Raw genomic sequence first — 23,662 nt, 5'->3', positions numbered from 1 at the left:
AATGATTTCATTATGTACAATGAGTTTGGTCATAATAGACGGTAGCACGTTTAAAAACTCGAACATTCAGTCTCCTCCATGTGGATGTGAAAGAGGAGAAGACGGAACAGGGAGATTGAAGCTCAAGGCTTACCACACATTCTAATAGTAGGAACCTATGGTTTCTTGTTAAGTGGAACCCAGCCAATAGATATTGGATATGAGCCTGGAACTAGGTGAAGTTCCAGTTTTTTTGTACTGGACCACTCTTGGCAGATCACTATGCCTCGTCCTCTGTTATTCCTCCTGTAACATTGCCATATATTGCAAAAATGAAGGAATTATGTTGGGGGGTTTTAATTTTAAGTAATTAAGATTATAAAGTATTTTATACCAAATGTGCTGTATAAAACACAGCTATAATTTATTTAGGAGTTTAAAGGACATACTGATAACAATTGATCCAGTTTCAATTAAAATGCCGTAAGCATCTAATAGGAGGTCTTACTGTATATGAGATTCAGAAGACACAAATGCTATGCAAAATGTGGAAAATCAAATTTAATAAATATTTTATGTTTGCTTATTCCATGATAAACGTTGAGTTATTGCACAGATTGAAAAGACAAAGTACATACTAGATTATAGATACATATGGATAATACTTGCAAAATATTTGAACTGGAGCAACACACATTAAGTATACCGGATTTAGAAGATGAAAATTAATGTATGAATTATTTAGCTAACACTGCACTTTTGCCACAGAATCTGGTGTTTATTATTGTGAGCTTTAGCAGGAAACAGAAGCCGTATCAGTTGGGAAAACATTTCTTTACAAAATTGAGAACAGTTTGGCTTTCTCGTTTCTAAGCAGGGAACCTGGTTCTTTGGTTTCTTTGTTCCAAGTCAGACTACTCCCAAACTATTTTAGCTGAACGTTTTACATACTAGCGGAGTCAGGGGAAGTTAAGTTGGCAGCTGTTCGTGGGATAATAATGAAGCACACTGTTTAGTATTGCATATCCGCACTGTAAAATGTGAGAAGTATTTTATAGAGACCATGGTGAGCAGGGCTCTGTCCATTTTGTGTGATGTAAGTGCATGAACTGTAGGTGAGGAAACTTTTCTGTTTCGTTTTTTCATGGGAAAGTAACTGGCAATCGTACTCTGTTGCAGGTGAAGAAAGCGTGCACAGATTCAGATGTTTCAGAACCTCAGAATTCCAGGTAAAGCAACTAAACAGTGCTTTGATAAATTCAAGTGCTTTAAAGCAGTGATGCTATTTATAAGAATAATCATGAAAGGTAAAGATAAATGAAAATATCATGGAAGAGCATTTGCTTTCATAGAGTGAAAATAGCTCCTATTGTAGTCTTCTGAATATATTTCACTTTAGAGGTTTTATTTTGGCTGGATTAAGAGCTAAATGCTGGCATGCAGAATCATATGTATGACCAAGTAATTTTGACATTACTGTATAAAAAAGTCTGGTTTCTGTTTTATTGTTGTCTATGTATTGTTACTTATTTTCAGTTTTAATGTTTCTAGTTTTTTTATGTAGAGTAAAAATGCTACTGTTTGGAAAACAGTACACTGTTCAACATGTTTTACTATTTGCTTTACATATATTACTTTTATGACACTTTTGTCTCTATTTTGGACAATAAAGTAAGTAAGAATGACTGTAAACATGCCATCCAGTATTTATGTTCTGTTACATCTGTTTTGTGTAAAATTTGTAATATGAAGCAATTTAGGCCTTTTCTGAGTTGTTTCATCCATTGCTTCTGTTTTCAAATAGGTCTAAATATTACAAGTTTTTAAACAATCTCCACAGTATCTTGATAAAAATTGGACTATCACTAGCAGCTAACAGAAACACAAAACACAAAATATTTTCTATTAAGAATGAGTTTCAAGACACATCCTGAAAATAACCTTTTAAGCCACCATGTTGTGTCTTTTAAATTGAGAACCAAGCACCTCTTAAAAGCTTCCTACAAGATCTACTGGATGACTGAAAAATCCTTAGAATTTTTCATTCTGTTTCTTTATTGAAGTGGATAATACATTTTCTAGGATGAATATTGTCCAAATGTAACTAAGTGTAGTTTGAAGTGTGGTCCCTCTCCTATCAAGATCAATGAGAATTTTGCTATTAAGATCAATGGTAACAATGTTCCTTTTCCATGCTGTTTTTTGAGATTCCATCTTTCCTTCCTGTTCTCATTAAATACTAGAGTTTTTAAATATCTGTAACTGCTGCATACAGATATTTTCAACTGAATTAAGAAACCCAGTTAAGTGAGTGTATAGTTTTTGGCCATTCTAAAATATGAGTTCAATTTCTTCTCAAGAGAAGGGGCTAGTCTTAAGGCATTGTAGCGCCAGCTATGTTTATTACTATTTGAGATAAAGTCAAGTTTAATCAGAATATAAAATCTGTACAGTACATTTTTTTTATCATTTTGGGTATTACTGTTTGTTAGATTTTTATGTAGCTTTTCATCTGAAGCACTCAAGGTATGGATATACGATTGCTGCAACCCCTCACAACAATCCTGTTTGGTATGTTAGCCTAAATTATAGTGATTGGTTTGAGAACTTCATGACTGAGTGGTGGTTTGAATCAGGGTCTCTCCCTAGCTCAAATCTATCCTCTTACACCAGAGTGTTGAAAGCATTCTAAGGCTGCAGTCCTAAACACATTTATCTGGGAAGTAGGCCCATTGATCTCAATAGAATGTACTTTGAGAAGAAGTATATAGGATTATACTATATAACTTCACCCATTCTTAGGGCCGTTTCACTTATAGTATGTATCAGGGATGAGGAATTATATCCCATCTAGTGGGTCAAATCCTTATCTTGCCCCACCCCGCAAGACAAGCTGGTCAGGTACATGGAGAAAGCCACTTGTAGATCATCTGATTTCACAGTGACATTAGGTTACCTATTTTTCCCTCGTGGATGATTATTGAGGGTTGCAAGGTGACGTACATAGAGCTAGGCAAGCCCTAACAATCAACTGATCATTGGGGTTTGCATAGCTCCACAAATGGCACTTTGCAGTCCACAGCAATCAGCTGCAAACCACCCTTGGCTCAGGCATATCTTTACTTACTCCGCACTTGAGCAAGTAGGCATATGTGGAATGGCTAAAATGGCCTCATAGGCCAAATTGATAAACAGTGCCTAATTACAACTGTGAACCCTCGATTCCCCGCCCCTGACATTGAGGCAAATCCAAGTTAACCACCATATGTATATGCAACTGGGAGGCAGTGGGAAATGGGCAAACTCTTGGAAATTTATGATGTTAGGCAGGCTATTAAAGTTTTTATGTTTGTTTTAAAATGCTGCTCTAATTTTAATGTACTCTGTTGTTTTTAGATTTTTAAAATCTTTAATTTATATGTGACTATAGAATTTTTATACTGTCAATTAGGTGTTTTCTTCGCCTTTTTTTCTGAATCTGTTTGGGGGAACTTTTAGTTTGAAAAGCTTCAATATAATACAGTGGTACCTTGGGTTACGTACGCTTCAGGTTACAGACTCCGCTAACCCAGAAATAGTACCTCGGGTTAAGAACTTTGCTTCAGGGTGAGAACAGAAATTGTGCTCCGGCGGCACAGCAGCAGCAGGAGGCCTCATTAGCTAAAGTGGTGCTTCAGGTTAAGAACAGTTTCAGGTTAAGAACGGACCTCCAGAACAAATTAAGTACTTAACCCGAGGTACCACTGTAATGACAAAAACAACAGGGTACTATAGCAGATCCTAGCTCTCTGACTGGTGTATCTGAATGAATAATGAATGAATGTTTACATTTTACATTAATTGATAAAATTGGTACGATTAAATTACAATTAATGGTCTCCTCGCTATTATTCTGACCACAGTTTATCATGAGCTACAACTCTGTACAGGAAGCAAGCAGGAAACTGCTGTTTATTCATACTGAATGGAGGAAGAAGAGAAGGGACAAAGGAGCATGTGAATCTGAGGCTAACCAAAGCATTACATCCACACAGGGGCCAAATTTTCATTTCGCGCAGTTATGTATACTTATAAGTCTATGGGTTGACCAGAACAAGTACACAAGTTACCTGGAGCCTTTCCATCATAATGCACATTTCCTCATAGAATAAACAGTGACCTTGCAATACTGAATATTTAGGCCATTTGGGGAATGGTTTTTCAGTGCATATATTTTTTAAAAAATCAGAGATTACTTGATTTTTTTTTCATTAGTATTTTTATGCATAAGATTGAACTTATCAAAATAGTTGGCCAAACAGAAAAGTTAGAAATGCAATGTACACTATTTAGAATAATCATTGAACTTTTAGCCTTAGTGGCACTAGAGAGCACGGTTATAGCATAGCATACAGGCATTGGGCATGATGAACATTCTTCTTAAAACAAGTCTTGTGAAAACATTGTGTGTAAAGTGAAATGTCAGCACAAAAATGGGTGCTGGAGGTGCTTTCACTTGCAGAATAGCTCCTGGCCTGTTACTTGGGGCTAAAGTCTTTCATTTATTTAGCTAGCTTTATTGTGTGTTGGTTTTGGACTTGGAAGTATTAGAATAAATGCAGATGGAATATGTTTTTATAGTAGGGAAGTAATTAAGTTGGGTGTGGGAACTTCGTCAGGAGAATTCTTGGAGTGGCATGTGTGTATCAGCAAATTCTTTGTCTTACTTGGCTTTTCTTTTCTAGAAAGAAACTTTCAAGTTATATTTGTGTCTCTGTTATGTAAAGAGAATTCACTAATGCAGGAAAATATATTGGCAAAAAGAATGATTCTAGGTGTACCTAGAATGAAAATGGAATGAAGGGAAGAGAAGTAAAGAAAGAACATGCAATAATAATTTCTGGTGTTAGGCTCTTACTGTAAAAAAGTTATGCATTTTATTTTGTTTCTATAGCACTTTAACTTCAAGGTGGAAATTTACCACAGAAGTAATAATTTTAAACAAGTTTGATAATTTGAGCACAAGGTTGTCATTCTGTAAAATCAATGATGCCCTTTGGGAAGTTATAGGTAGGAAATGCACATTAAGATAGACTAGCTTGTTAGTGAATCAGCCTGTTAGTGTAGAATTCATAGAAAAGAATTGTAGAGTTGAAAGGAACCCTGAGGGTCATCTATTTAATTTTTATTTTTTTAAAAATGGAGAAATAGTGCTTCTTTGCCATTAAAAATATATATAAAAAATAAAGAATGATTTACTTGGAGTAAACACATTAAAATCAATGGACATGAAGTAACATAAGCCCATGGATTTCTGTGGGTCTGCTGTCGGTATGACTTGGTTGGATATCACCAATTGGGAGGAAACTAGTAGCTAACGAAAAGACAAATCATCTGTAATACACCAGCTGCAACAGGAACCATTTATACATAGAAGCCACAAGGAAGAAGATTCTACTTAGCTTTGCTGCATTGGACTTACTAAATTGTGCACCACCTGAAAGAGTCTCCTACTGCTATTTTCTGCAGATGCAACAGAGGCGGTGAAGAAGGTCTTCTTCGCCGTCACTGTCACAACTTGGTGGGCTCAACATTGAGCTCTAACCTGTGTCTGGTCAAATTCAGAATGAGTTCTCCGCCACTGGCACTCTAGCCGTCTCAGCGATTGTTTCATTGTCCTCAGATCCATAGAAAACCACGGGGTTACACATTAGCCAGGGTTGGTTTGCACTTGTCAGTGACCCTATGCAAGCATGTCACAGAAATAGTACCTCGGGTTAAGAACTTTGCTTCAGGATGAGAACAGAAATTGTGCTCTGGCGGCGCGGTGGCAGCAGCAGGCGGCCCCATTAGCTAAAGTGGTGCTTCAGGTTAAGAACAGTTTCAGGTTAAGAACGGACCTCTGGAACGGATTAAGTACGTAACCAGAGGTACCACTGTATCCTTATAAGATAACAACGAGTAGCTGTGATTGAAATGGATTACATTTGGGGAATCACAGAAAGGTGGCAAGGAACCAGTAGAACCTGCTTATATTTGTTAAAATAAAAATATATGGGTAGGACTGAAGAAAGGATGGCAATAGGGATCTGTGATAAGGAACAAGGGAAGGCAGTTGCTGGTGCTGAAAGCCAGAGAAAGGAGGCAAAGAAAGTAATAGGGGCTTGCACATGTAAATAGAACATGTAACAGGAGGGGGGGGAACCCTTTAATTATAGTCATTTCAATCTAAAGAAAGTGATTTAAGATAATACTAACTGGAACAGATTTTACTTTTTTCACTTTACCAGTTTATTAAATCTTCATATAATTTAACATATACAGATAATTCAGATTACAGTATAAGTAGTACTCAGTATATTATTAGGTCACTGTTTTCATTGTCCACATTTTGAACAGCAGTTGGAGGATACAGATGACAGCTATAGAAGTAATTCTGCAATCATGAGCATCTGGTTTCTTGGCAGATTCCTCAAGCACTTCTCCTAATGCGTTTGGATTTGCCCATGGGCCTTTTATGTGGTTGCATTGCAGATGGGCTGTTTATACAACCTGGTTATCCTGCAAGTTTCCCTTTCTCTCCTCCCCACCCCCCAATAAAAAAGTCTTCACTGGGAAAGAAAATCTTCACTGATTCTTTGACTCACACATTCTTTCTCCAAAAGATAAGATTCTTTATGAGTCTCATAAGTTCTCTGTATTATGACACTACATATAAGCTATCCAGAAGGCTCCCATATATCCACTTGTGCACCCGGAATTCGTATTGCTGTTGTGAATTACATTTAACAATCTAACTGTTGATTTTCAGTGTGTTTGTGTCTGTATTGTTTCTTTGAAAGTGACCAAATATAAGGTTAATTCCCAAAGTAGGGTAAGTTTACCTACTCTTTTAAGCGTAAAATGGATTTGCCTTTCCGCAATCAGTTCTCCACCTTAGGCTTTCAAAGTTCAAATCTGGATTTGGTTATAAGTGAAAATGAGTATGGTGGTCTCAACCTAGTCCTTAGGGGTTTCTTGTCTGCTGTTCAGAAGAGGCCCAGAACTGGAATTGCAAGGTTGTTGCAGGTCATGATTTAAGGTATATTGTAGAGTTATGTTAGAAAAGTGTGCACAGCAGTTTAGGAATCTCTGTAGACATGTTTTTCAGCTGAATGCTTTCACGTTCAGAACACTGAAAAAGGCAGTGAGCCAAAAGTATGAATTCTGAGTTTTATTTTTACTGACAATTAAATGTTGGAGCCACTTATTCTTTTGCCTATATGCTTTGCAGTTCATTGTTGGGTTTGTTTGCCATACAGTTGTAGATTTAACTCTTAAGACAAGTTGATAAGAAAAACAAATTATCCTGTTTAACACATTCTTGGGATTTCAAATCTAGCCCTTTTTATCCCTTTATTAATTATTTGAGGCAGATTGTGAATAATATTTTAAGTTCTGAATATACATATTAAATTCTTTAAGATGATTAAGTACTTGAAAAATCTTTCTTTTCCTAAAAGGTATATTGCACTTTTTTGAAACACAACATTGAATAAACAGCAATATTAATTTTATTGTGATTTTATATTGTGCTACTATCTTCTACTGCATTATCCTTATAGTTTTAGTGAAGGCCTGCCTAAAATTCTTTTAAATAAGGGTAGGGAACCTCTAGGGATGTGGGTGACGCTGTGGTCTAAGCCACTGAGCCTCTTGGGCTTGCCAATCAGAAAGTCGATGGTTCAAATCCCCGTGATGGGGGGAGCTCCCGTTGCTCGGTCCCAGCTCCTGCCAACCTAGCAGTTCGAAAGCACGCCAAAAAAGCAAGTAGATAAATAGGTACTGCTCCGGCAGGAAGGTAAAAGGCTTTTCCGTGCGCTGCTTTGGTTTCGGTGTTCCGTTGCGCCAGAAGCGGCTTAGTCATGCTGGCTACATGACCCGGAAAAACTGTCTGTGGACAAACGCCAGCTCCCTCAGCCTGTAAAGCGAGATGAGTGCTGCAACCCCAGAGTTGTCTGCGACTGGACCTAACTGTCAGGGGTCCTTTACTTTTACCTTTAGAGAACCTCTGGGCCACCAGGTGTTGTTGGACTACAATTCCCATTCTGTCTGACCATTGGCACTTTGGCATCCTGGGAAGTAGGAGTGGTTAATGAGGAGGGGAGCTTTGTGCACCTGGGCTGCTGCCACTTGCCAAGCTGGGCAGGAGCAGAGAGGTGCTGTGTGGACTAGTTGGCAGAAGCACCAGACTAGCTCTGTTGATGCGCCCACACAGCACTGACCTCCCTGCTGCCTTGCCCCTTGCTCCTTCTCTTGGTAAGTGAAAACAACTTCACTGCTGGGAGGCCATGTGTGTGACATCACCTCTCACCAGCTGCTCTCACAGGGAAGGAGAAATGCATAACAGCAGAGTCCCCATCTCTGGGAACGCAGCTCAATTCTTTCTCACTCCTTAGATGAAACACACAGATGATAGGTAGAAAACAAGAATACAGAGCTGAAAAGTACCTGCATAGTAGTTAAAAGGGACTCATTTGAACGTCTGCTACCTTCCACGCTAGTCTAGCAACAAATAGTTTTAAGGAGTTTAAAAGGATGGTATAATAAACTCACCATTATTCAGAGTACACACACTATACTTTTTTTTGTTTTTGTTTTTGCCTCATTGTCATCTCTGGTCAAATAGGCTTTGCAAGTTTTAGACGTATGACTAAAGCCTTCATGAACTGTGAACAAAATAATGATATGAGTGTACATGTATGTAATGGGCAAAAATGGCTTGGCTCCAGAAAGTGTGGAACTCACTTTGTCCAATCCATCCTATAAGGGGCATCCTCAGCTACCCACTGCAATGGAATGAGATGTGGCACAGGGTGCAGCAGCAGGAGGGCGGAATGAAAAGAAATTTGAGAGGTGGTTGTGTGTGGGCTTTTGTGTGGTATGTTCCATTCATGCTCTTACCACATATTGTAGAAAGCCAGAAAAACACAGCATTGGGCTACACATAATACACCTTAGTTGCATTATTCAGGATGACTAGAAATAGGCTGTTGATATAAAAAAATTCCTTCAAGTAGCACCTTAGAGACCAACTAAGTTTGTTACTGGTGTGAGCTTTCGTGTTCATGCACACTTCTTCAGATACAGTTGATATAGTTCTTCTGTTGATATAGTTGGTCTTGTGCTAGTAAGGAAAAAATCTTTTGGGGGGGAGAGAGATTCAGAGAATGGAGATGATGAAGGATTGAAAGATTCTCTCTTTGATGCAGAGGAATGTGTTTCATTAAAATAATATTGATTATAAATCCAAAAATAGCAGTTGCTTCTATAAGCTTTCGTGTTGCATATGGTCATGTTTATAAATTTAGTTTCTCAGTTACACATACATTAGTTTGTTGCCTTGTGTGCTTATACCTTGATGTCTAATTGTAGGGAAGTTGAGTGATGTGCTTGTATTTATATAACCTGTACCCCAATTATCTGCTATCCTCTGTTTCTTTAGTAAGCTGCCTTATAATTTCTCGAATCCAGGAGCAGCTGGCAGTGAGGATTGGCAGTGCACACCTGGCTTCCCAGTTGACGTTTGCCAAAGTTTTATACCATGTATTTCACATATTTAGGAGCTATATTAGTCTTCTTAGTTATACACTTAGTGGCTTGCCCACTTAATCATGAATGCTGATTAATCATCACTTAAAAGAAAGACAGGTAGAAATACAAGTTCTTGCTGGGGAGGGCAGCTAGGCAAAAAAGGAGGCAGTTCTGGTTTTGACAAGAGGAAGGAAAGTAAGTTTGATTTTTTTGGAGCTAGCTAGCAATGAAAACCCTTTTTGGGACTGAAGCAGTTTTAAGAATTAGTACTTCCTGTGAGTGTGCCTGCTTCACTCAGCTAAATTTATAAACATAATCTATTATGAAAACATAAATCTGCAGTAGTATCTCCTCACAATAAAACTGACCCTGTGATAGCTACTCCTAGAACTTCCAGTAGCTTCTATTTGGGGACTGTGAAACAATGTATTGTATACCTCTGGAAAAAGTAGAAAATAATACAATACTTATAGAATCTTTGGATCAATAGACAGAAGAGTTGGCATAAGTATTGGGCAGGTAGGAAACAGAAGTCTTTTTCATTTAGTGTTCCTCTGCATTTGGAATTGGAGCCAAATTGAACCTATCTTGGCAAACAGGTTTCCAAATGTTTGCTTGCTGTCACTGCCACAAGAGCCATCTTAAGTGTCTCCTTCCCCCACTCCAGAAATAATCCAAATTACTTAGAGCCCCCCAAAACACCCTGCTCTCAGATGAAGTTACAGTTCAGGGGGGATCATTCCAGCCTTATTATGAAAAGTTTAGTTGCCTGTGCAGATTGATCAGGAAGGTTGCCAAGCAAGTGTTACCTTTGGGTGATTTCCATAGTGTGGGTGACAAAGCAGAAAAGGTCCACCTGTATCAATTTTCATGTAGGTAAATGATGGAGTTCTATATTAGAGAAGGTGCTCCTTCAGTACACCAGACACAGTACATTTAGGACTTTAAACACTTTAATTTGGGCTGAGAAATGCATTGGCAGCCAGTACAGTTGACCTAAAATAGATGTAATATGACCTCTATATCCTCTCCTAAGCTGTAGAGAACTGCACTAGCTGCAGTCTTTGGGTTATCTACATAGGGCACATTGGAGTACTAGTGAATGGGTGACAGGGACCATATTGATCTCAGAGAGAAAAGGTTGCAGCTATGATAACTGAGGCAGCTAGGAAAAGTTGTCTGCTTCAGTGCAAAACACCAGCAGCCAGGCCATTAAAAAACGATATATACGATTCCTGAATATGCACCTTACTGTTAATTTACACACTTTAGTACTAATTTTAGATACTTTATGCCAAGCCACATCCATATCCAGTGAATGTACTTTTTAAACAGGGTATCAACAAGTGCACCTCAGCACTCCTTGTAGATCCTCAGTGGATCATAGGGTTCCACCTTTAGCTTGCATGCCTTATTAGTTACAGAGTATGACTCAGCAGGCCTTGTGGAGTTTCAGGGGATGCTGGGTAATATATTTTGAATTGCCCACAGTGGCCATTGCCAACAGGAGAGCATGATTTGGGTTGACTGCTCCTTTTTTCCTCCTCCTTGCACCTTGGCCTGCCAGTTCTCCACTGATTTCTCTCCAAAACAGTGTTGGGTATGAGGCTGATTTTAAGATACTGCTTGCTGTTTTTCCAGCATTTAATTATCAGGGAAAGTGTTTATTTTCAGTGTGTATGTAGTTACTATGGCCTCAAAAGGGCCTCTCTGCACACTTCCATTATGTAAATAGTATAGTAATAGTATTACTTTTCTCTCTCTAATAGATCTATGGAAATGCAGGATCTAGCAAGCCCTCATAATCTTGTGGGAAGCAGTGAAACACCTGGTAGTTCTAAACTGGACAAATCTAATCTTAGCAGCACATCTGTTACAACAAATGGAACAGGCGGTGAGTGAACACCTACCTCTTTCAGTTTAAAAACAAAAAGTGCTCTGACATCTTTAGAGACAAACTGGTTTATGGTGGCAATACATCACATTAATGAAGAAGTTGAAAGAAAGATATATATACACCATGGATGATAGCATTAGGTAATCAGTTGTGTATTAGGTAAATCCTCTAATATAAAAATTTATACTTAATGCCCTATTCTTTCCCATACTTATGTTGTTTCCTACCAGCCATGCCTCTTCTGTCTCCAGTATATCTCCATTAATCTCTACCTGTCTTAATGTTAGTCATCCTTCCACCTTCCAACTATTTTTCATGCATTGCAATTTGGCCTGCACTTTAAGCTTGCTGAGGCTATTTGTACCAGCATCGTCCTGCATCTCATTATCCAAACACCCAGCCTGGTGTTTGCTTTTAATCTTCTTATTTAAAAATTGCCGAGCCTCTTCTGTTCATCCAAACAAGACGTGAGTGATCCTTTCGATTAGGTGCTGACATTCATAAGACAATTTTAGTGAGATTCTGCAGCGTTTGAGTAAATTTTAAAAGTTCATTATACTTCTAGGGCGTGGAAAGAGCGACTTTGGATCATTTTCATATTTCTAAAAGTAAATTACCTTTCAGAAAAAAGATGTGTACAGGAGGTTGAAACCAGACTTAATCATGTTTAGCGTAGACCAATTGAAATCAGTGATGGGTCAAAACCAGCATGACTAATTCTGGATTAAACCCAACATCAATATGTTTAATCAAAGTTTATTTTGCTTTTAAGGATTTTATGTTGTATGCCAAAGTCAACTAGTGAGTTTCTAAGGTGTCATAGCACTTTTTGTGGTCTCACTGATAGACTATAGCCTGACCCACATGTTATACTGCTGCTTGTTGCAGCAGCCTCAGTGTGGTGTCTTATCCACTTAGTAGTTGTAACATATCTTGCTAGTTTCCTTATGATACTTCTAACTGCCATGGGGATTTTTATGCTGTTGTAGTTTGTTCAGTAACTTGGCAGTGGTTCACAATGGCATAAATTCTGCATGGCAAGCAGAAGACTCATATAAGCAAAGGCATCACACATTACAGGAAGGGTAAGAGTAAGGCAGAGGCTTTTTTCAGTGTGTGTGTGTGTGTGTGTGTGTGTGTTTTGCTTAACAAAAATGTTCTTAAATTTGTTTAATTTTAGTTGGCTCATAAAATATTTGTGCTAGCCTGCAAGTCCACATATTTGCTACAGTATTTTAACTCACAGATTATCAAAGCACAGCTCAGCCAGATATCTGAGCGATACCTTTACATTTTGTGCATTCGTTTCCATTTACCTTTATTAAAAGGAAAATTAAACCGAAGGAGAAAATATATAAAGTACTGAGCTTAGCGTTCACTTCATCCTATTTGACACAAGTTGTATCAGTGCTCCTGGGTGCATTTTAAATGAACCAAGTTGCTTTTTTACTAACTCATGCTTTAGATTTTTCTAGCCCAGTGTTCGAGAGTAACACAATGACGCTCCAGGTTCCTGCACTGTGGAGGTCTTTCTCAGACTTTCTGCAGGCAAAGCATGTGAAGTACTACTGAGATTTGGGCTCTCCCTTGTTGGACGTATATCAATGAGTAAAAGAACCAGGGCATACAGGACTTTATCAGAACATTTTTTTAGCTGGTCAGACTTGCTTGGTTTTGGAATTTAAAAACAAAATTAGTTGTAAATGATGTAATGCTATATTTGCCTTATACAACAGTGAATTTCATGCCTTTGTCAGGTTGTATAGCTTAAGAAAAAACACACCATTTGTGAGTGTATGGCATGAGCCATTATCAAGAGGCACTAAAATTGAAAGAGCTAGTGGTTTGCTTGTGCATGTGTATGAGTGAGAGAGAAAGAAATAGAGACAGATTTTTTGAAGATTCTATGATTCAGTATCAAGTGGACTAAGAGTGAGTATTCACATGGGTTTGTTTGGATGCAGACTTTGTCATGATTACTTGGCCAACTAAAATAAATGACACTTAGTGAATAGACCACTTCAAGCATGACAAAATCTGGATTCAATCAGTACATTTTTATATGTATAATGCTCCCTATCATACAAATGTGTGTCCAAATGGGAAAATACACTTACTCCTGGGGTGCTGTGTCCTGATAGTATTATAATGGAATCTGATGTATGTGTGAGGCTTTTTCTGATTTGGTATCCAGAGACATGTTACTGAAAACGGGGATATTTATTCTATGTGTCTTTGTGACAGAAGCACCACACAAACAAGTACTATATATGATAATTCACCCCAGTAGTCGTCCTTAAAAATGGTCTGGAGAATTTTCTTTCCTATTTTTTTCTTATTTTGAAAATTGTTGCTGTATGTTAAGCAGATATTCAGAAAATGAACCACTATATACCATTCCAATTCTCAGGAGACAACATGACTGTTTTAAACACTGCAGACTGGTTACTGAGTTGCAGCACTCCCTCTTCTGCAACAAGTATGAGTAATCCTGGTATATTGCATGTGTGTGACTGGCTTCTTGATTGCTGTGTTGAATCTATGATATTTTGCTTTATACTTTTGATTTGACATTGCACAGCTTTCTCGCCAGAACCCTTTAAATATTGAGAGAAACACAGAGATTGTAATGTTTTACAATAACAAAGTATTTATAATGTATTCTATATCTGTCTATCTATCTGTCTGTCTATCTATGTGCCAATAGAAAAATCAAGTCAGTGTGCCCATAGAAATATCAGATCGCTTGGTTTCTTATAAACATTGATATTTACTAAATCATTGTGAATGTGCCATATATTCTTAGAAAGAAACTATAAACTGTTTTCTGGCTTATTCAAGTTTATATTTGTAGCAAAGTTCAGATATTTCTCCAGCAGAGGGAGAAATCCTGCAGCAGATATTTCTCTTGGCAGCAAGGGGAATAGATTGCTTGTAGTTCCTAGTTATATTGCTAATTTCCCACTGCCATACAAAGAGCTGTGTTCCCACATGTTATAAACTCCCAGCATCCTCTGACCAGCTATGTTAAGGGGAAATTATATTTTTCTTCGGAATTCACATAACATTCCCAACATTCCTTGCTTACCCCTTCTATTCTCTTCTGGTTGCACCTCTCCTTTCCCACCACGAGGGATCCCTACATACACTGACTTTCTCTTGTAGCAATGAATCGGTTTCTGCGTCTTCTGAACCTCATTGTTTTGCAAGCTGTGATAGGTTGAACTTTGGTGACTGGTGGGTTGGCTTATTTTGCCTTTCAGCAGGATAGTTGGGTAATCATTTTTTGTTGTATATACTCCCCACATTCAAATTTGCTGTGAGCATCTCATGTTTCTTTTTAAAAAGCAAACAGGATTTCCCTTGACAGCAAGATTATTACAACACCTCACTCCTCATTAGGTTTCTGTGCAGTTTCTCAAACTATTGAGGCAGTTTTCAAAATACTGCCATTGTAGCAATATAGGAAAAGTTGTTCCCCTTGTTTTTGTTGTTTAATCTGCACAAAATGTTTTCCAAATTACAAGTATTTAAAGTGTTTCAGGAATTTTTAGGGTGGATAAACCAAGATGTAATTAAAGTATTTAGGCTCTTCCTCCCTTGCTCTTCCTTGCCTTTTTCTGATGTATTTCATTAAGATTCTAATTTTATTTAAGTAATGTTCAGCTCTCAAAATGTGGAACATAAATTTTGTAGACAGAGAAGTAGAATTGGCAGTCTACTCATATCTGACACAGACTATGATTTAGTGCAGCTTGCACAAGTTTTGAGTTCATGTGTTCTCCCTGCTTTTCTCTTTCTTTTGGTATGACTGTGAGGAGGAGATTGTTTCTGTTTTCAAATAATTGGAATTTATTGTTATGTCTGAACCTGAACCTGTAGTTAATCTTAACTATGGTATAGGGAAACCGACCAAGATTATAAACCACAATTGGAATTGGATTGTTTCCCTAAACCATAGTTAAGAGTAACAATTCGTCCAGGTTAGAATATAAAAATATGTTGCTATTAGTTAAAAATAGAAGCAGAAGCTTACAATCTCTTCTTCTTGGCTGTGATGAAGATGTAGAAGGGAGGGAGAAGCTGATGAAACCAGGGTTCATGCATGCAACACTAAAACATGGTTTAGGCGCTGCATTTGAATGTGTCCATGTATAACTTTCCTAGAATCATAGAATTGTAGAGTTGGAAGGGACTCTGAGGGTCGTCTAGTCCAACCCCCTCAGATGCAGAAATCTCAATTAAAGCATCCATGACAGATGTCCATCCAACATATGTTTAAAACGTCCAAGGAAGGAGAGTTTCACTGTGGAACAGCTCTTCGTGTCAGAAAGTTCACCCTGATGTTTCGTCTGAATCTCCTTTCATGTAACTTGAATCCATTGGTTTGAGTCCTAGCCTCCAGAGCAGGAGAAAACAAGCTTGCTCTATCTTACATGTGACAGCTCTTTAGATATTTGAAGATGTATCTCATATCTCCTCTCACTCTCCTTTTTTCCAGGCTAACTTATCCAACTCCCTCAACCATTAGTTGCCCTCCTCTTCACATGTTCCAGCTTGTCTATATCCTTCTTAAATAGTGGTGCCCAAAAATGGACACAGTACTCTAGGTGTGGTCTGACCAAGGCAGAATAGAGCAATATTACTTCCTTTGATCTGGACACTATACTTCTGTTGATGCAGCCTAAAATAGCATTAGCTTTTTTTTTTTTTTGCTGTTGCATCACACAGTTGTCTCATGTTAATCTTGTGTTCTACTAAGACCCCTAGTTCCCTTTTCCATATACTACTGGCAAGCTAGGTGTGCCCCATCTTATATTTCACAGTTGGTTCTTCCTGCCTAAGTAGAGAATCTTACATTTATCCCTATTGAAATTCATTTTGTTAGTTTTGGCTAAATTCTTCAACCTGTTAAGATCATCTTGAATCCTGATTCTGTCTTCAGTGGCATTGGCTACCCCTCCCAGTTTGGTGTAAGCTGAAAATTTGATAAGCATCCCTGCAATACCTTCAGCCAAGTCTTTTATAAAGATGTTGAACAACACCAGGCCCAAGACAGACTCCTGCAGCAGCCCACTTGGCCCCTTTTACCCAGGATGACAAGGAACCATGAGCATTCTTTAGGTTTGGTCAGCCAACTAGCTACAACTCCACCTAATAGTTACCACGTCCAGCCCACATTTTACCAACCTCTCTGCCAGAATATCACGGGACTTGGTCAAAAGCTTTACTGAAATCAAGATACAGTGGTACCTCGGTTTATGAACTTAAACCATTCCGGAAGTCCATTCTTAAACCGAGGCGTGCTTTCCCTAATGAGGCCTCCCGCCACCAGTGCCCTTCCACCATTCGGATTCCGTTTTTAGACCAAGGTAAAGTTCTCAAACCAAGACACTGTTTCTGGTTTTGTGGAGATGTAAACCAAATCCTTCTTAAGCTGGACTGTTCTTAAACCAAGGTACCACTGTACACTACATCCACAGCATTCCCTTTTTGTTACTTCTCATGCTTAAGTTCAAACAAATTTTACTGATGAATGTTTTTGTTGTAGTTGTGAAGCAAGTGAATTCTCAGACGCAAACTTTAAGAATAGGAAAAAACAGTTTGGTTAGCATTTCAGTGCAAACCTATGTAATTCACTTTTGCAACCAATGTACAAACTGAAACATAGCTAGCCTTCAAAAATCTCATGACTTTGTGATGCAATCTTTCACCAAAAAATGTGTACCAAAATCTGCACATTGCATAAGAGGGAGTCAATTGCAATTGTTTGAAGTAATGAAATGAGTAGTTTAGATTTAAAAATACATACAAACATGCATGCTTAGGATAAATATGTATGACTTTTAAAATATGCAGACTTTTAAAAAATTAAACCCCAAACACATACAGAAATCAGGTAAATGGAATTGAAGATTGGAAGAAGTACTAGCTGACCATTGTAAATTTATTTAAATAATGTATACTTGCATAAGGTTTATAAAATACACAGATCATGTGAGGACCAATCCAGTTCAAAAAGTAAAATTCATATATTGTGAATTAATAGATTTATTTCCAGCCTTACCCATGTGAGTTGGATAACTAATGTACCCTTATCTCACATGCTGCTATTTTGAAGTAGATTTGACTAACAGCCCTGTGGTAAAGAACAGACGAAAAAGTATCCAGATGTGATTGTCTGGATTTAATAGCCTTGAGAGAGACAGCGACTTGCCCTATATCATCCTCTGATCTCCATTGGTTGAACATAGATTTTCGCCTAGTCTTCCATCTCCAACCCCAACCATTGCAATAGCCTGTTTATCTATGCATGGCATGCTTGCTTTGTTGAATCCGTACCCTGATCTTTGAGTTGCAAAACATAATACCTGGATTTATCTTCCCAATCCCCTTTTTATAGGAAGGAAACTTGACACTTCACAGTGTGAAGAATCTGGCGATTGTAGGAAGCAATTTATTCTCTTTTCATGGCTGCCTGCTGGCTGTGAGACAGAGCCTTGTAACTAATGTTCTATCTTTCTAATGGTCTCCCTTGCTTATTTTTTTATAAATACACTAACTTCGATCATAGTATTACTTTTCCTCTGTTTCACAGCCTGCAATAAAAACTGAGCGATATAAACCAACCATGGGCCTTTTCAGAGTTTTCAAAAACGATATGTTTTTCTTAGTGCACTTCACTTGTGCTAACATAAATCCAGCAACAGTATTGCAACTGCATGCTCCTATATAATAGAAATGGGCTGAGGGGGTGGGATAAGTCTTACAGGGGATATGGAGAAATAACAATTTATTCCTATTGCTTTAAATATACCATATATATCAGAGCAATAGGTTCCCATGATCTGGAGAGGAAGAATGCAAAGTGTTCAAATAGCTAAATAAGAGAAGGTCCACAAATAAGTGCTGCATTTGGCAGGGAGTTGGGGATAGCCCTGTGGGTCTTTTTTATAGGTGTATGTGCCCTCATGCTAGTGTAAAACTTTGGTAAGTCACTTAACCTCTAAAGAACATACTTAAAAAAACTAAAACGTTTCAAAATGTCATGGCAGTGTAGAAGGCCACCACTTACCAAAGGCACAGAGATTGATGTCATACATTTACACCTTGCCTCATTCTGCATTTGGGCAGCTCTCATCATAAAATCAATCAGTTGGGTTTAATTCAATGGTGTCTGTCCACTAGTGGGACGACTCTGTTGGCAGAATAGATTTCCTGCTGCTGCCTGCCGTGCTGCCCAAAATCTGTTCTGGAAGGTTGAGAGACCTTTCACAGCAGATTGTGGGATGGGGTGAGGTTGGATGCAATAAGGAACAGGGAAAGAAGTCCCATCACTCAAGCAGAAATGTTTTCACACAACATTGGATGTCATCCTCTGAGTCTTAATAACAGCACAATCTTACACATGTCTGATAATAAGGAAGCCTATTGACTTACTCCCAAGTAACAGCATATAGGATTGCAGCCTGAATAGTTAAACATAAAGCAGATCATTTATTTGCTTTAGAAAGCATATTTTTAAAAAATTAAATGTATACTCTTAAAAGATCAAAACTGCTGTACAGAGAGATAATGAAACATACCATAAAACTATAAGTAATATAAAGCAATACAGCTGGAAACACATTGTTAAACTACATCAAAATGTCACAGGTATCATCCAGTAGGTTTCCATGATGATTTGATAGGCAAGCAGCAATCACAGTTGACAAGAGCAGCTAGTAGAAAGAAGTCAATTTTTTCAGTGGCAAAATATTTCAGTTGAAAAATTGATTTGCCTCCCACAGAAATATGCATGTTGAGAGAAAGCATTTGGATTTTGCACAACAAATGGATAATGATCATGTATTCATTGCACAAAAGGTAGTTTGAAAAGATCCTATCTCATTATATTAGTTAGAATAATCTTTGGAAGACATGTTTAGAAAAACCATGGTTCCTGAGGGCCTACTTTCTCCTCTTGGTAAGAATAGATCTGCTGATGTGCCAGTGTATTTATTCAGAGAAATTTGAAAAGACACTAAATAAAGAGCTGGGGCCTGCGGGTATAGGATGGAATATAAATTCAATAAATAATATAAAAAAATAATAAGAATGCAATAATATTGTTTTACTTGCCCAAAATATTTGTGTTTCCTTTTTGTGGTCCTTCATGGGTGGAATCTAGACTGGATTTATATTAAAGCATATATGGATAAATATTGGCTTTTCCTTCTTTTTCTTTTTGAAAAAGAGAGCAAGTGCATGGTTTTTTTAAGCTGCAGTTGTGTTGTAGTAGATTATTCTCAGAATCATATTAAACAGTTTCCACATTTGTATATATTTTTTGATCCACTCATGCAGATTTTTGCTATAGTTTGCATGGTAACTTGTGTGTAAATTTTGGAAGTAAAATCTCATGTTTGCTTATTTTTCTATGTAGTGTCTCTTCTTGCAGTCAAAACAGAACCTATGAACAGTAGTGAATCAACAGCAACAACAAGTGGAGATGGATCTCTTGACACGTTTACTGGGTCAGGTAAAGGCATAATACACTCATTGTCTTGTAAAGTCAGTTTTTGTCAGCTACTCTTATCAAAATAAGGATGCATAATCAAAATTCCTTAATAACAATTAAGTTATCTTTTAACTATCCTGATAAAGTAGTTAAAAGTTATGGTTAGTGGAATAACCAATCTTTGGTTAAAACTTAGGTAGCAGAGTTCAGAGTGCTAATATTGAATGGTCCTGTGTTGGTAGCAGGAGGGCAATGATTCCTTGAGGATCTCTTATGTACCCTAGTGAGCAAAGAGGGGAGACCGTTTGCAGCAGCAGCAACATGCCCATGACAACAGAGCGCAACTGAGACATCTGAATGTCAGACGAGACAAGGAGCTATCTGGAAAGGTGGAGTGATCCAGGCCAGCCTCAAAACCAAAGACCATTTTTAACTCTGCTTCTGTGGGAGAGAGAATTCCTGGGGTTCCAAGAGTCTCCACCCGATGCAAATAATGTGGTTTCAAATAGGCCTGCTTCCCCCTCTGGCTCTCAAGGCAGACTAAGGCGATAAGTTCCCCACTGACTTTGCCTTCCTCTGCTTTCCCTTCTGTCTAAATGTCTGCACTGCATGAGGCCCAGCAAATGCTACTAATGGTCCATAACTCATCAGTCTCTGTTGTTGCCATCTCTGGCAAAATGTAGTACAACAGCATCAAGAAAAAGCTCCTTTCACTCAGTTTTCTAGTAAATAAAAAAACAGTGAGTTAGCTGCAGCTCTCACAGCAACTTCTCAGCACAAAAATGGACACACACAAAATGAAACACTGTCCCTTTCTCAAGAGAGAATGGTCAAAATCAGTGATTCATCTAGTAACAAATTCCTCAGAAGACCTGATGGCCTAGCCAAGATACTGCAGGTGATGGTATCTACCATCCAAGTAACACCATGGGTTAGGTTCCAGACCAGGCCTCTACAGCGAGCACTGTTTCCATACCAATTCCTCATTCATAAAACACATAGTTTTTCCCTTCTACATTCTCTTAGTCTTACGGAGTATGGATTCATACGTTTTTGTTGTCCTAGCTTGAATAGGGGTGTAAGTGTGGTATTACATAATTTCCAAATGCTGTCTGTGTCTGTTGTGTCTGTTGTTGTTGTTATTTGTACTGGGCATGGTCACTATGGCTATGCTTACATTGTGAGGCAGAGGATCCATTATTAGATCTACCAGTTAGATCTTGAGGGTGGAATGGATCCTCCCCCTGGAAGAGGAAGCAAAAGACTTGAAAGGTCCTTCCTATCTGGTCCAGTGGGAGGAGTCATTCTATTTGTGAAATGTCCTCCAGTCCTCTCTTCAAACAGAAATTCATGGTAAGGACCCGTTTCTATTATATTGAGATGGAAATTTTAAATTCAGCTAATGAGCTTGTTGATGTAGCCAGGTTTCCAAAGAATTGCATTAGGGAGCTCAGAGCCCTTCATGTGCTATTGGGATTTTATTTTATTTATTTTTGCTTTGATCAACAGGGTCCCATGCTGTCTTGTGAAATAATGGGTCTGAAGCCCAAAGCTCCCTTAGGCACCTAGAAATAGTTGTCCAGTTCTTTGAATCCTGCCCATAGTCTGTTTCAGAAAATAGTGAGGAGCTATTCCATGTTTGTGCAATTCTGAAGGCTGTTTGCTAGTACCATTATTACATATTGAAGAAGGGTAAACTTTGAAGTACAATTATGATCGATTAGACGAAAGAAATTCCAGAGCTACTTCACGTACTGCTTTAATCTTTTTCAAAAGTGAATGAACAGCAGATGGCCTAATAAAGACACACTGTATATTTGCCTAGTATGGTTTTGCTGTGAAGGCATTGGTTCAAAATTTTAGAATACATATATTTGGAACACATCTGTCTTACTCAAGACAGATGGTTAGAGGAAAGAAACTTCAAAATGTTTGGATTCAGTCCAGGCTAGGCAGTACTCTTGAAAGATTTTTAATAGGATATGATTGTCATAATTTAAACTCGCCTAGAAATATACAGCTGCTCTTTGTATAGGCACGTAGTTAGTTGATGGCTACTGTACTAGACCACTTGATTGTTTTTCTGTAAAATTAAATAGATGTGCGACATCTATGGTGTGTGTGGAAATAAAGCAAGTCCTGGTGGCAGCCCTCCTATGTTTGTAACATTACGCTTTTATAAATGGAGATAATCAGATGTATTCATCATGCAATAGTATCAACATAAGCCCAGGTTCCAAAGAAATGTGAAATCAGTTGAACCTAATGATTTTCTTTTTTTGTTTGTTCTAAACTGACTTTACTTTGGACTACAGTCCTCTGCTTTGTCCTGCATAGCTTTTGAAAATCAGCTAAGTTTGAGAAGTAGATCATGATACGTGGCCTGGGGCTCAGCTGTTAAAAAATTCTGCTTCATTAATAAAAATCTCTTGTGCAAGCTTTGCATTATGACCCTATTTATCTAGCCTCCCCCCCCCATTTTTTTTTAATCAAATCAAAACTTCTTTCATATGAACAGTTGCCCCAAAGTTATTGCTATGCATCTAGAACTGTGCTGGCATCCCTGTTCACACAGACTTCCTTCCCATGTAAGCAAGTTTCCTCATTCATTGTGGTGGAGATGGCAGTTCCATTCATCATTTAGCACTGCATGCATAACATGGTTTCCCATCCTCTCTTTACTGAATCCCTTGGAAGCACAGAATCTACTATGGGCATGGAGTCTCTACACTAGAATGACTGGCCCAGTATGGTAAACAATTGCAACTCAGTCCATGAAGGAAAATAAATTAATGCCTCTGGTTCTGCTGTGCCAAGTGTACAAAACCATGCTTTATGTGTAGGTGTGGTATGGTTTAAGTTCACATGGTAATGTAGTAACCTAACCCCAGACATCTCCAGAGTTTGTCACAATAGCATGGACAATAGACTTCTATTGTTCCTACAGTTGTATATAAGGATATATATTTTTATTAGAAAATGCTATTTTCATGAAGTATTTGCCAATATTGCAAATTGTGTGCCTAGGCACAGGGAGCTTGTGGCTGGTTGGGGCTCAGAATAGGGAGATGAATAGAGAGACAGGACAAAGTTTTGGGTTCAAATAGGCCACAACTTTATTGTTTACAGGTGTAAGTAGGCTTTGGTGCAGACAATGGGTATGGATCCTGAATCAAGCAGAATATTGTTCATCATACTCAGTGGCTTTTATTCGTGTTAGGTTTCTGGCTAAAAATATAGAACATAGCTGTTTAAATGTTGTCTGGTTCATAGCAACTTTGATCAGAGCAGTCATACTTTGATTCAACAGTTTTTATATTGTTTATAAAATACCGTATTTTTCTGTGCTATAAAAAATTGGCCAAAAATTGGGGGTTCTCTTATACATGGTTAGAGAATTCACGGGTTTGGGCTCAGCCTCTGCCGTGAGTGGCTTGGATTTGGGTTCTGGCGTGGGCAGAAAAATATGGTACTTTGTTGGCTCCAAATATTCTCATACATTGAACATTCTGTACTCTTGGTTTTTTGCAGTAATAACAAGCAGTGGCTACAGTCCAAGATCATCACATCAGTATTCGCCTCAGCTATATTCTTCCAAGTTAGTGAGCATGCACCTTCTTACATATTACTGCATATCATTTATTTTAGGCCATTTATTTAAAGAGTATTAAAAGTAACTGTTTTGTTTTATATAAAATGCATTTTATGTAATCTGAGTGGTCATTCAGTTCAAT

General features: G+C 38.1%; 1 protein-coding gene across 45 annotated transcripts in view; it reads left to right on the top strand.

The window, feature by feature from the left end:
* EYA4 (EYA transcriptional coactivator and phosphatase 4) overlaps positions 1-23,662 on the top strand; it is a 107,182-nt gene that overhangs the window by 48,499 nt on the left and 35,021 nt on the right. For 20 of the 45 annotated variants that reach the window (XR_014509842.1, XM_083434936.1, XM_083434939.1 and 17 more), the window contains 5 exons: positions 1,159-1,208; positions 11,301-11,425; positions 13,839-13,907; positions 19,854-19,949; positions 23,460-23,526. Coding sequence is in view for 43 of the 45 variants with exons in the window: in XM_083434936.1 (XP_083291062.1) it covers positions 1,159-1,208; positions 11,301-11,425; positions 13,839-13,907; positions 19,854-19,949; positions 23,460-23,526 (407 nt within the window). In the remaining 2 variants the exon portion in view is untranslated. The remainder of the gene's footprint in view (positions 1-1,158; positions 1,209-11,300; positions 11,426-13,838; positions 13,908-19,853; positions 19,950-23,459; positions 23,527-23,662) is intronic. The other 25 variants (XR_014509841.1, XM_083434942.1, XM_083434943.1 and 22 more) reach the window with 5 other exon arrangements.

This window comes from Podarcis tiliguerta (genome assembly GCF_965153285.1).
Source record: "Podarcis tiliguerta genome assembly, chromosome: 3".
NCBI lineage: Eukaryota > Metazoa > Chordata > Lepidosauria > Squamata > Lacertidae > Podarcis > Podarcis tiliguerta.
Note: the sequence above shows the minus strand (reverse complement) of the source record. Positions and strands in the feature narration are given on the sequence as shown.